Source organism: Thalassophryne amazonica, chromosome 6 (genome assembly GCF_902500255.1).
Source record: "Thalassophryne amazonica chromosome 6, fThaAma1.1, whole genome shotgun sequence".
NCBI classification, from domain to species: Eukaryota; Metazoa; Chordata; class Actinopteri; order Batrachoidiformes; family Batrachoididae; genus Thalassophryne; species Thalassophryne amazonica.
The window spans coordinates 65,520,530-65,533,637 of record NC_047108.1 but is presented as its reverse complement, the minus strand read 5'-3'; the positions used below and the strand labels follow the sequence as shown (position 1 = coordinate 65,533,637).

The 13,108-nt window shown below is 41.0% G+C and overlaps 1 protein-coding gene across 1 annotated transcript in view; it reads right to left on the bottom strand.

Moving 5' to 3' along the window:
- Positions 1 to 11,883, bottom strand: part of arhgap4a (Rho GTPase activating protein 4a) — a 66,551-nt gene extending 54,668 nt beyond the window's left edge. The window contains exons 1-10 of the mRNA XM_034172355.1: positions 11,869 to 11,883; positions 11,372 to 11,374; positions 11,240 to 11,332; positions 9,559 to 9,648; positions 9,198 to 9,369; positions 7,019 to 7,181; positions 6,739 to 6,801; positions 6,534 to 6,662; positions 6,337 to 6,465; positions 1,392 to 1,613 (exon numbers count right to left, since the gene is read on the bottom strand). Of these exons, the coding sequence (XP_034028246.1) occupies positions 1,392 to 1,613; positions 6,337 to 6,465; positions 6,534 to 6,662; positions 6,739 to 6,801; positions 7,019 to 7,181; positions 9,198 to 9,369; positions 9,559 to 9,648; positions 11,240 to 11,264 (993 nt within the window). The 5' untranslated portion in view covers positions 11,265 to 11,332; positions 11,372 to 11,374; positions 11,869 to 11,883. The remainder of the gene's footprint in view (positions 1 to 1,391; positions 1,614 to 6,336; positions 6,466 to 6,533; positions 6,663 to 6,738; positions 6,802 to 7,018; positions 7,182 to 9,197; positions 9,370 to 9,558; positions 9,649 to 11,239; positions 11,333 to 11,371; positions 11,375 to 11,868) is intronic.
- Between the last annotated feature and the right edge of the window lie 1,225 nt (positions 11,884 to 13,108).

The window sequence follows — 13,108 nt, the reverse complement described above, 5'->3', positions numbered from 1 at the left end:
ATCTTTAAATGGACCACGATGGAAATAAGTGTTTCCACTTTCTTGTGTCATCCACATATTTTTATTAATGTATCTGCAATTATATTATGTACTTACATTGAACTTACTAAATAAAAATCACAGACGCACACACTCACACTTTTAATGTAAAGTAAGCCCCTTCGGCTGCTCCCTTGTTTCTACTCGGGGTCGCCACAGCAGATCCAAGGTGGATCTGCATGTTGAATTGGCAAAGGTTTTATGCCAGATGCGCTTCCTGATGCAACTCCACATTCCATGGAGAAATGTGCAAGGGTGGGATTTGAACCCGGGACCTTCTGCACTGAAAACAAGCGCATTACACTTTTAATATAAAGATGATTTACCGCCCCCTGCTGGAATGCCGTGTTAGTCCAGAATGGAATTAGCGATGTTTACTAATATCCTATCAGCATTCCGTTTTCACAGCATTCATCCTTAACCCAAAATACATTAGCATACCAAACGCCAAATGTCAGCCTTCCACAGTTTGTCCGTGATCGAAGTTAAACACAGAGACACTACAGAGAGCTTTTTTTCTTTTCTGCATTCTGCCGAAAGCAAGTGCTTCTATTTTTAGGCATGCACATACAGACAGTGCGGAAGACATCAAACACAATACACTTTTCACTCATGGTACCGGCAACATGACATTTAACTAAACTGACTAAACCAATTGAACTACAAAAACACAATAAATCAATAGCACAACACAGTTAAACTAACACGAACCACAATAACATTTAAAACCCCCAAATCCTACACTCCCATGGTGCACTGCAGCACATCTGTTTTTTACTAGTTACCTAAAATATTCTCAAAAAATATTAGTCTTACCAACTTTCTGTTTTCACAGTGTTCATCCTTGACCCAAAATACAAAAGCATACCAAACTGCAAATGTCAGCTCTCCCCAGTTTCTCCGTGATGGATGTCATACATACGCACGCACACAGAGGTCTCTATCTATTACAATATCGATTTTTTTCCCCAGACAGCATGAATTGGGATCATATTGGCAATGTCATATTATAAATCCCCTACTGAAAGGCTAATAAATAAAATTACGGTGGTGCCAAAGAATATTGTTTTCATGATTTAAATCTTAAAAATTTGAACTTTAATTAGCTTATCCATGACCCAATGTCCATCTCTCCATCAAATTTAGTTGAAATCATTCATGTCTTTTTAAGATACCCTGCCGATAAGTTGCAGCCAGCAAAAGAAAAAAAAAAAAAAAAACCTCCTTGTAATGCATGCAGTGATCTTGACAAAGCTAATCAGAAACACAAATCTAATCAGAGATCATCAAATGTGGAATTTACAATTTATTTTTAAAAAGCACACCTGCAGGACACCTCACAAAGTACTCACCTGATCTCCATCATGGGGCTGGTAGCCAAAGCGAAAGGGAAGACAGAAGGTGTTGTAGTGGTCCTGCAGAAGAGTGTCTCTATCATGGCTCTGGTCCAGTCCCGCCACAGATTCTTGCAGCTGCTGTAGGCCTGCAGTTAGATTCTGCTGAGCCCACAATCGACCAGACAGGTAGGCCTGCATCACCTGACCCAGACACAGGTGGTACCCTACATCTGCACACTGGGGAAGACAACGTGAGGGACTATCACACATCTATTCTAATGCAAAGATATCTTGCCTCAATTGTCATATGCACTTAAAATGTTCTCAGATAATGTTTGTAACAGGAGACATATCTCGTGCCTTAGAAAAATAAATAAGGAGAGGGTTATCAGAGAGGACAACACCTGCGCCTTACATGTGTGATCCTGATTCACGCAAATTCTTTGTGATTCAGTGACACCATAATATAAGATTCTGTGTGGCTTTGATAACTGCTCAAGAGTTAAAACAGGTTTGACTAAGAATGACCTTCACTTCAAGGTCACACAAAGTCAAACGTTCCTGTGACCAATACAAAGGCCATGTGCGATTTCATATTAGTGTTTCATAGTAAGCCCAAGCACTTTTGATCAATTCCATAAGGCTAGGCTGACGTACAGCACAGAAACCCTTGATCATGAAAGCACAATAACAATCAATCAATTTTATTTATATAGCGCCAAATCACAACAAACAGTTGCCCCAAGGCGCTTTATATTGTAAGGCAAGGCCATACAATAATTACGTAAAAACCCCAATGGTCAAAACGACCCCCTGTGAGCAAGCACTTGGCAACAGTGGGAAGGAAAAACTCCCTTTTAACAGGAAGAAACCTCCAGCAGAACCAGGCTCAGGGAGGGGCAGTCTTCTGCTGGGACTGGTTAGAGCTGAGGGAGAGAACCAGGAAAAAGACATGCTGTGGAGGGGAGCAGAGATCAATCACTAATGATTAAATGCAGAGTGGTGCATACAGAGCAAAAAGAGAAAGAAACACTCAGTGCATCATGGGAACCCCCCAGCAGTCTAAGTCTATAGCAGCATAACTAAGGGATGGTTCAGGGTCACCTGATCCAGCCCTAACTATAAGATTTAGCAAAAAGGAAAGTTTTAAGCCTAATCTTAAAAGTAGAGAGGGTGTCTGTCTCCCTGATCTGAATTGGGAGCTGGTTCCACAGGAGAGGAGCCTGAAAGCTGAAGGCTCTGCCTCCCATTCTACTCTTACAAACCCTAGGAACTACAAGTAAGCCTGCAGTCTGAGAGCGAAGCGCTCTATTGGGGTGATATGGTACTACGAGGTCCCTAAGATAAGATGGGACCTGATTATTCAAAACCTTATAAGTAAGAAGAAGAATTTTAAATTCTATTCTAGAATTAACAGGAAGCCAATGAAGAGAGGCCAATATGGGTGAGATATGCTCTCTCCTTCTAGTCCCCGTCAGTACTCTAGCTGCAGCATTTTGAATTAACTGAAGGCTTTTTAGGGAACTTTTAGGACAACCTGATAATAATGAATTACAATAGTCCAGCCTAGAGGAAATAAATGCATGAATTAGTTTTTCAGCATCACTCTGAGACAAGACCTTTCTAATTTTAGAGATATTGCGTAAATGCAAAAAAGCAGTCATACATATTTGTTTAATATGCGCTTTGAATGACATATCCTGATCAAAAATGACTCCAAGATTTCTCACAGTATTACTAGAGGTCAGGGTAATGCCATCCAGAGTAAGGATCTGGTTAGACACCATGTTTCTAAGATTTGTGGGGCCAAGTACAATAACTTCAGTTTTATCTGAGTTTAAAAGCAGGAAATTAGAGGTCATCCATGTCTTTATGTCTGTAAGACAATCCTGCAGTTTAGCTAATTGGTGTGTGTCCTCTGGCTTCATGGATAGATAAAGCTGGGTATCATCTGCGTAACAATGAAAATTTAAGCAATGCCGTCTAATAATACTGCCTAAGGGAAGCATGTATAAAGTGAATAAAATTGGTCCTAGCACAGAACCTTGTGGAACTCCATAATTAACCTTAGTCTGTGAAGAAGATTCCCCATTTACATGAACAAATTGTAATCTATTAGATAAATATGATTCAAACCACCGCAGCGCAGTGCCTTTAATACCTATGGCATGCTCTAATCTCTGTAATAAAATTTTATGGTCAACAGTATCAAAAGCAGCACTGAGGTCTAACAGAACAAGCACAGAGATGAGTCCACTGTCTGAGGCCATAAGAAGATCATTTGTAACCTTCACTAATGCTGTTTCTGTATTATGATGAATTCTAAAACCTGACTGAAACTCTTCAAATAGACCATTCCTCTGCAGATGATCAGTTAGCTGTTTTACAACTACCCTTTCAAGAATTTTTGAGAGAAAAGGAAGGTTGGAGATTGGCCTATAATTAGCTAAGATAGCTGGGTCAAGTGATGGCTTTTTAAGTAATGGTTTAATTACTGCCACCTTAAAAGCCTGTGGTACATAGCCAACTAATAAAGATAGATTGATCATATTTAAGATCGAAGCATTAAATAATGATAGGGCTTCCTTGAGCAGCCTGGTAGGAATGGGGTCTAATAGACATGTTGATGGTTTGGATGAAGTAACTAATGAAAATAACTCAGACAGAACAATCTGAGAGAAAGAGTCTAACCAAATACCGGCATCACTGAAAGCAGCCAAAGATAACGATACGTCTTTGGGATGGTTATGAGTAATTTTTTCTCTAATAGTTAAAATTTTATTAGCAAAGAAAGTCATGAAGTCATTACTAGTTAAAGTGAAAGGAATACTCGGCTCAATAGAGCTCTGACTCTGAGACTGACTGAGTCTGACTCTCTACACACAAACCTGGGGTTGTTCTTATTTTCTTCAATTAGTGATGAGTAGTAAGATGTCCTAGCTTTACGGAGGGCTTTTTTATAGAGCAACAGACTCTTTTTCCAGGCTACGTGAAGATCTTCTAAATTAGTGAGACGCCATTTCCTCTCCAACTTACGGGTTATCTGCTTTAAGCTGCGAGTTTGTGAGTTATACCACGGAGTCAGGCACTTCTGATTTAAAGCTCTCTTTTTCAGAGGAGCTACAGCATCCAAAGTTGTCTTCAATGAGGATGTAAAACTATTGACGAGATACTCTATCTCACATACAGAGTTTAGGTAGCTACTCTGCACTGTGTTGGTATATGGCATTAGAGAACATAAAGAAGGAATCATATCCTTAAACCTAGTTACAATAGGCCCTGAGCACCATGTCTGCCATCTAACACTGCAGACAGGCCCTGCAGTGCATACTATGTAAAGATGCTTCCAAGACATTCTAGCACATAGTGGCAGAGCACAAGATGCAACCCATAGAGGCACAACCTAGTAAGTGGGCGTGTACAGAAACATCTGTGCTGAATACGAGCTGGAAGTACCAAAGTCCAAGTGAGGAAAACCACCAAAGGTGGTTGAGAACAGCAAAATTTCAAGTGATAACATCAGAAAGAAAGAAAAGAAAGCATGAAAGGCACCAGAGGGTGAAGGAAGAACCAGAAGAGATGTGGAATGTAAAGACCACAGTGATCCCAGTGGTTCCAGGAGCTCTCAGGGCAATGCCCCCTAAAAGGAGAAAACAGCTCCAGCAGATTCCAAGTTCAAATTCTGAGTAGAGCTGAAACAACTAATCGAATTAATCGATTAAAATTGATTATTAAAATAGTTGTCAACTAATTTAGTCATCGATTAGTTGCTAAATAACTTTGTTTTACCGCAAATGTTTCGTTTCTTCCATATCATCAACCAAGCTTTGCTTTGAATCTTGAACCAATGTGCTTCGAGCTGCTGCTTCATTGGTTTAATTTGTTTTATGTCGCTTTATCATAATTTTTCCCCACTAAAACCCTAAAGAGCATATGTCTGTGAGGAATATTTACCTTTTTTATGTTAAACTGACCTGTTATGGTCTTCTGAAACAGTTGATAGATGTATTTTATGCTAATGCAGATGCTAACGCGTTAGCATGTCTATAGCGTTTTCAATGTTAAAGTTGGCATTAAGCTGCTGGCATTTCAGCATGTTTGTGCATTTGTTTTTTGTATAATAACTGACGCACCCCCGCTGAAGAAGAGGAGACTGGAGGGTGAAAAGGGTGCCATCTGTGCTTTGGAATCCAAACAAGCACACGCCAACGCATACACGGATCGGCTCCCACTGGAGTTAACACACACTTAAGGGGGAAATTTCAGCGCAGCTGTTTCGTTTCATTTATTTTATTTGAAATTTCCGGAGATGCGGTGCGTAAAAGCGGCGCCACGTTTTGGATTTGAGAGCACAAAGAGCACTGCGTTTGGCTGCTTTGCAGTGGTTGGCGGTGATGACGCTTGCATTGTTTTTTCTTTTTTTTTACTTTTTCTTAAATATGGCACACTGTTCTGTTTGTTTAACAGAAAAGTGTGTGTGTGGGTCTTTAGAAAAAGAACGGCAACTTTATTTACAGCTACATATGTTGATCACTCATCCTGTCACCAAAACCAAATGCTCCTCCAGAGGCGGATTCAGCTTTTTATGGGGGTTGAGGCCCCCTCCTGGTTTCTCCAGACACCACACTGGCTTTCTTCTCATGTGGCTGTTTCACTCTCCACTCCACTTTTACTTAAAGTACATTTTATATGAGAAATTTATTTTTGATACTTCAGTACAGTAAATGTAGGAGACTTTAACTTTTACCAAAATAGGTTTATGATAAGATACTTGTACTTTCACTCAAGTATCACTTTGAGGTACTTTATACAAGACTGGACGGATACACGGGACCGAAATCTACACCACAACTGGCACTACTGTGCATTGGTGTGTGTTTAGAAAAGACCTCACCATGTTTAAAAGGACAAAAACCATTATTATCAGTCATGAGATAAAGGTGGGGTATGATGCACTCACATCTATCAGAGTCGAAATGTCTTTGAGGTAGTACTTATTCATAGAGGAGTTGGCGGCAGCCAGGTTGAGCAGGTATTCATTTCGGGCCTTGGTGCACTTCAGGTGCAGCTCTTGGACTTTACCTTGTCTCTGTTGTAAATAAACCACTGTCAGTAAGAGAAAAACAGAAATAACTGATTACAGACCATATCATTTACCTTTTCTATCAACCTCTCCAGTTTCTTAGCAGCACTCTGCTTCTGCTTTTCCTCCTGTTTTTCAGCCTCTTTCAGCTTCCCCTCCGCACACACGTACTCTGAGTGGTACTGGTAGTACGTCCGCCATGCCTGCACACAGACACCGCTACTTTTCTTCTATTTGTTTAGGAAGAGGATTAGAATAGGTGTTTTTTTTTTCCCTTACAGTCTGTAGCTCTGTGATAACCTTGAGTAGTCCGTCCTGTAACTGCACACAGATATCTTTACTCTGCAGGGAGACAAAACAAGAGATTGAGCAAAACAACGAAGGAACACGGTGAGCCAAGCAGTTTTAAACCTCAAGGAAAATCTCAGGGTGAAAGTTAAAAAGTTAAGAATCAAAAGTGGTAGGCTCGGTAATAAAACAGCAACAAAATATAATTACTGAAGATTTGTCCCATTGCACAAAGGCCACAGATTTGTGAGTGGTGAGTAGGTGTTTGTACCTTCTTTGCCAGGCGCTGTGTGTACTCCAGACAGTGTGTGAGGGGTTGTGTGAAGATGCTGTTGCAGCTCTCACTCAGTCTGTTATGGTCCTTACTTTCTTGGCGGGTTTGTGATAGTAGAGCCATCCAGACCTGAGCCACAGAGTGACCACTAGGTTCCTTCCTAAAGCAGATATGGTAACGATAAGGAGGCATCAATGAGAAAGTTTGGAAAGTTTTTCAGGAATTATTCGCTTTCTGGATGCGGCGCTGCCAAACGTTATAGCAGACGTTGTTATGTTGCCATGTTATTTTTGAGTACAAAAGGGCTAGATTTCAAAATAATTAAAACGCTGACTGCAGTTAGCATTGGCACATTTGGTCAAGCGTTAGCCGATAACATCGGCTAACCACATTCCTGTTGTTTAGTGGCTAAAGCTGTTTTCATCAGCCCCAAATGCTAGCATTAATATATTCATTGTTAATATCTCTTTAAATTAAAGTGCTCAGAGTTTTCTTCAACATGGCTCATCAGGAGTCAAAGGCACCATGACAACATAAAAGACAGCAATATTCCAAAACTAACCCAATTCATACAATACTCTGAATAAAACACTGACATTTAAAAAGCATTTTCTCATTACCTTAACTCAAATATGGTCACAATCAGAGTAAGAAAAACAAGGAGTAAGTCCTATATATGCCTGTTGGTGCTGGTGCTTATCTCTGGATCTCGTACAGTCAACCTTATGAGATCTACGGCTTGCCCTGGATGGGACACAAGTCTGACCTAGGTTATTTCCCAAGCCAAGGTCAGCCCCCATTTTTACACCTGGGTAGACTGAAATGAAGGACACAGACAGGTAGCATGAGGGGGATTCAAGCTCCCTATCCACTCAGCTACCTGCTCTCCTGCGCTACTACTGCTCTTCCTCTCTATAATCAGAGTAAACGAATACACTAATTAAGACCTGGAGCATTCTGAGTTTAGTCAGATTATTGAAATGCATTCTAGACATGGATACACCTTTATCAGACTGCGACATCCTATTGGAGTTTTCACAACATTTTGTAACACAAACTTTAAGGGACATAATGAGTCCATGAGATATTAATCAGACTATGCTCTGCAACAGAACATATGAAAGGAATATTCTGTAAACAACTCCTGTAAATATGGTCTTATTCAGAAGATGGTGACTTTATCCTTGCATTGTGAGAAACATCAGCTACAACATTTTGGCCATGTGGTGTGTTTCTCTGCGCATGATCCAGCATGCAGGTGAGGACCCCAGCAGCTGGAGAAGGCCAAGGGAACACCCACAGTTCACCTGGCTGCTGCAAATAGATGGTTATTTTCAAGAAAGCTGGCTGTCTGCCTGGGTAGTTACCATCCAAGACTCAACCCGGTGTCACCAACCGAAGGGTCCCCTCTAAAAATTGGTCCATCCAGCCTTCACTGTGCCTTCACTGTGCATGCATCTGAGACTGACTGAGTCTGACTCTCTACACACAAAGTGATCAAAGGGAATAATGTGATTATTAACCATCAGATGACAAAGTAAAACCTCTTAAATCATTCTAAAGTCAGTTTTAAGCAGAAACAAGGCCGTTTTAAGGAGAAACAAAGCGATAATTGGTGAATCGCTACCGACGTTCCGAAATGATGCAGGCACAGCAGCACGTCAGACTCAGACATGCTGCTGTGGTGCTCTGATCGCTTCCCCATAATGCTGAATTTATGTGGAAAGGATTGTTGTACAAAAGCTTCACATATCTGTCGCTGAGATACATGATGACTGGGGTGCAGTTGGAAGCAGAAACAAGGTGATAATCAGTAAATCGCTGCTGATGCTCAGAAATGATGCATACGCAGTGAAGGCAGGATGGACCGATTTTCAGGGCGACAACGGTTCAGTAATGAGGTGGATGCCAGCTGGTGCTCCCGGACCTGAAAGGTTGTAATTCACTTTACTTTTGCTGTCTGCATTTATTTTAAAATGGGTCTAAATTGCTCATTTATCTCTTCTGCACATGCACTCTGTTAGCAACATGAGTCCAATTATATGAGTTGTTGTCCAAACTGAATACCCAAGATGAGCGTCAGCACCAGTGCATCCCTACAGGAAATCCTACAATTCTCAGAAAATTTGACTTTTCTTAGAGGAATAAAAACAGTACTCCCAAGGGTCTTTGCTACCTTTTGATTCTGGAAGTGAACCTTTCGGCAAGTTTGTCCAGGGAGCGAGCATACTCGCTTTCGATCTCACCCCGCCGCCGCAGATAGTCCGTGAGGTCCTGCAGCTGTTGGCTTTTCTGCTCCACCTGCAAGTCCAACACCTTCAGCTGGTCCACAAGCTGACAACGCACTTCTGAAACAGCAAGAGAAGGAGAAAGAACTAAGGACAAGAGAAACCGCAAGATACTGTGAGTCATCACAAAAGATATGCACGGGTGATTAACGGCTTTAAATAAAATGAGACTTTTTCATCTCTACAAGTCAGAACATATGTTGATGACTAAAGCAGGAGAACTAGTACAGATTAAAGTCACAGCATTACCTTTAATTTGTGTGTCATATTCCACCGTACCAACCCTCTCCTTCCTAAGTTTCACGTGAGAAGACATTGTCACTCCAACTGGGTGGAATTCTGCATGAGAGAAGTGAATATTTCTTCACATAGGAGACAACTTTTTGGTGCTACCTGTACAAGAAGACACTTCCTCACTCTAGTTATAAACTTGTCACTGTGTGCACCGTCCTAACACCCCCCCCCTCCCCCCCCCCACACACACACACACCTCACCTTGCCTGTCATCACCAACTTCCTCCTGTTGCAGAAACTGTCAAAAGAGCATGTTTGCCTTACTGAAGCACATCTGTTGAAAGCAGTCAGCTTCTGTTCAGCCGGATGACACACGGCGAGAACAGTTGGCATATGGTTGCTTGCTGCACAGGTCAGCCTTGCAGAAGTGCATGAGGTGACAAATATAGACTGAGCAACATCTCTGCTCCCCTAAAAATAGGGTCACCATGCTGTATCGCACTGTGGGTCAATCTGTGCTGATGGCCACCTGACCAATATACTCAAAGTACATGAAATAGTTAAATATTATATAACGGCTGAGTGGATCCTTGTCATTTTATTGGTGCTTTGTATGTCACGTGATATGATATATTATTCGTCCCATTTGTGCTGCATTGCATTTAGCGTGCAAATTTGGTTCCATACATTTTGTACTGTTGCATGCTGTGAACCCTGCCCACTCACACTAGTGGGGGTGGTTTTTAGCTGAACATGGCAGAGTTTGTTTTGCTGACAGATGACGATTCGAACGAGCTTATTGATGGTGCTAATTCTTTTAATACACACACACACGGAGGCACGAAGAGCTGTTAGGATGAAAAGCTGGACAAATTTCTAACGTGATTTTTTGCTGGACTGAGGAAGCACACAGTCTTTTTTTTTTTTGGTTAGAACACAAAGTTGGTACGCGGCATCGCGGACTACATCATCAGACTTATTTTTGAACTATCCAACTGTTTTTCCAAGTTGACTGAGAACAATTTTGGATTCCTAGTTAAAGTTCGTGTTGGACTGTTGATGTCAAAGCACCAGTGACGCACAACACGAACTTTATAAACTGTGTGTGATGGAATGTACCATTCAACAAGACTCATTGAATGGTACATTCCATCTTTCACCCCATGAAATATTTGGACCACTGAATTCAAACACTCATTATTTGTATATTATTTAATAGTTAAATAAAGCAAATACAACTGTGTCTGCTCCATCACTGCTTTTGTGTGTGACTGAGAGAAGATGACGTGTACTTTAGGTTGCTATCTGGACAACCTTGTCCAATGAGATAAAAATGGACAGATCTAAGAAGGTGTTACACAGCATGTGCAGAATATTCTGTGCATGACACCCATCACAAACATCATTTAATAAGGCATTTGTTAATTAAATAGCATTCATTTAAGAAGAAGAAAAAAAAAACACCTTAAGTGCACATCAGAAAAGGGAAGAGTCTGCTTTCTTCTCGCTGGATTAGATCTTTGCACACACACACACACACACACACACACACACACACACACACACACACACACCCCCTTCATACATTTGACCCCCCCAAAACTCCACTTCCCCTTTTCTCAAAAACCAAACACTTATCATCAGCATTCTCTCAAACTGACATGCAGTTTCCCAACATAACATGTATTGATCTAACCTCCTAAGACGTTCGTTGCAAACATGGAGCTCCCTGTAGAAAGAAGTGTGTCATTTTTCCAGCCTGCCACCCTTTTCCATTAGTCCTTCCATTCTGTGTGTGTGTGTGTGAGTGAGATCAGCAGTGAATCACCTTCTGTCGTCACAATCTGCTGCCACATTTGAATAAAGCTTCCTCTGAAGCTAAAACTGGTTTACACCGTTTTTTGTTTTTTTTACAGCTTGCACTGAAAACTTCACATGTACCAACACATAGCACCTGACTGAGCAATGCCACGTTCAGGGCCCAAGGCCATGGTCTGGAGCCAATAACAACAATAACAACTGTAGTCAGGAAATAAAAGCGGGCATAACAGCACTTATTTTGCAGGAGAAAAACAAGGCAAAACATATTTATTCATCACTAAAGGTCAACCTGACCGGTTTTGCTGTGATGACCGAGTGAGCAAAATTAAAAGTCGTACCTAAAACAGAGTCCTACCTGATGAGGAGCAGGGGTGGCCTGGACTTGTCTCTTCTTCGCACTAAAACTAAACGATGCCAGTTAATGGCACAGTAAGCTTTCAACCATTTCACCACCCACACACTTTGGACACAGATAATGTGGGCGGAGTGGAACTAATCGCTGACTCTCTCTCTCTCTCTCTCTCTCCCCTAATTTCACTCACACATACATTCTAACACACCACCACGTGATTGCGCAAGTGCGGCATGTGCAAAATCTCAAGTCAAGTCCTACCTAGTTCTCTTTCCTGCTGCCTGCTCACCTCCTCAGCAGCCTGTTTCACTGATTAGTCTCTCCTGACTGGGGTCCTAATTCTCCATAGCACAAATCTGAGGGTCACAATAGTCGTGCTTGTAGACAATATGACCACATCTTATGATAAGTGAATCCCAGCCAGTGAAGAAACTGTGAAGAAACTGTCAAATAAAACCTTTTAGTAATGCTACTTGACCTTCATGTGTCAAATCCTCAACACATTTGAGATTTCTCACCTCTAGAAAAAAGAAAACATTAAAACATGTACAAGGTCCCACGAGGGAGACGTTCTGAAATGCCATTTTATTTCTTTTCACTTACTTTATCAGTAAACTACTTCCCCTTTAAATACTTCTTTTTTCCTTCCTCTAACAGACGATGTGATGTTGCATAACCTCAAATATTCTTACAACACTGACATATTTGGGCTGCTGGTGGCTAAAGGACATGTGAAAGTGAAATAAATCTCTCAAAAAATACATTCATGTTCAAAAATATCTGGATATTACCAAGATTTTCACAGTTTTCGCCACTGATCACAGCATATTGAAGCTGAAAGCAAATTAAGGTACCAGCTCACAGTGCACACTTTCCACTTTTATTTTAATACTGTGAGAAATCTTGGAGTCATTTTTGATCAGGATCTGTCATTCAAAGCGCATATTAAACAAATATGTAGGACTGCTTTTTTGCATTTACGCAATATCTCTAAAATCAGAAAGGTCTTGTCTCAGAGTGATGCTGAAAAACTAATTCATGCATTTATTTCCTCTAGGCTGGACTATTGTAATTCATTATTATCAGGTTGTCCTAAAAGTTCCCTAAAAAGCCTTCAGTTAATTCAAAATGCTGCAGCTAGAGTACTGACGGGGACTAGAAGGAGAGAGCATATCTCACCCATATTGGCCTCTCTTCATTGGCTTCCTGTTAATTCTAGAATAGAATTTAAAATTCTTCTTCTTACTTATAAGGTTTTGAATAATCAGGTCCCATCTTATCTTAGGGACCTCGTAGTACCATATCACCCCAATAGAGCGCTTCGCTCTCAGACTGCAGGCTTACTTGTAGTTCCTAGGGTTTGTAAGAGTAGAATGGGAGGCAGAGCCTTCA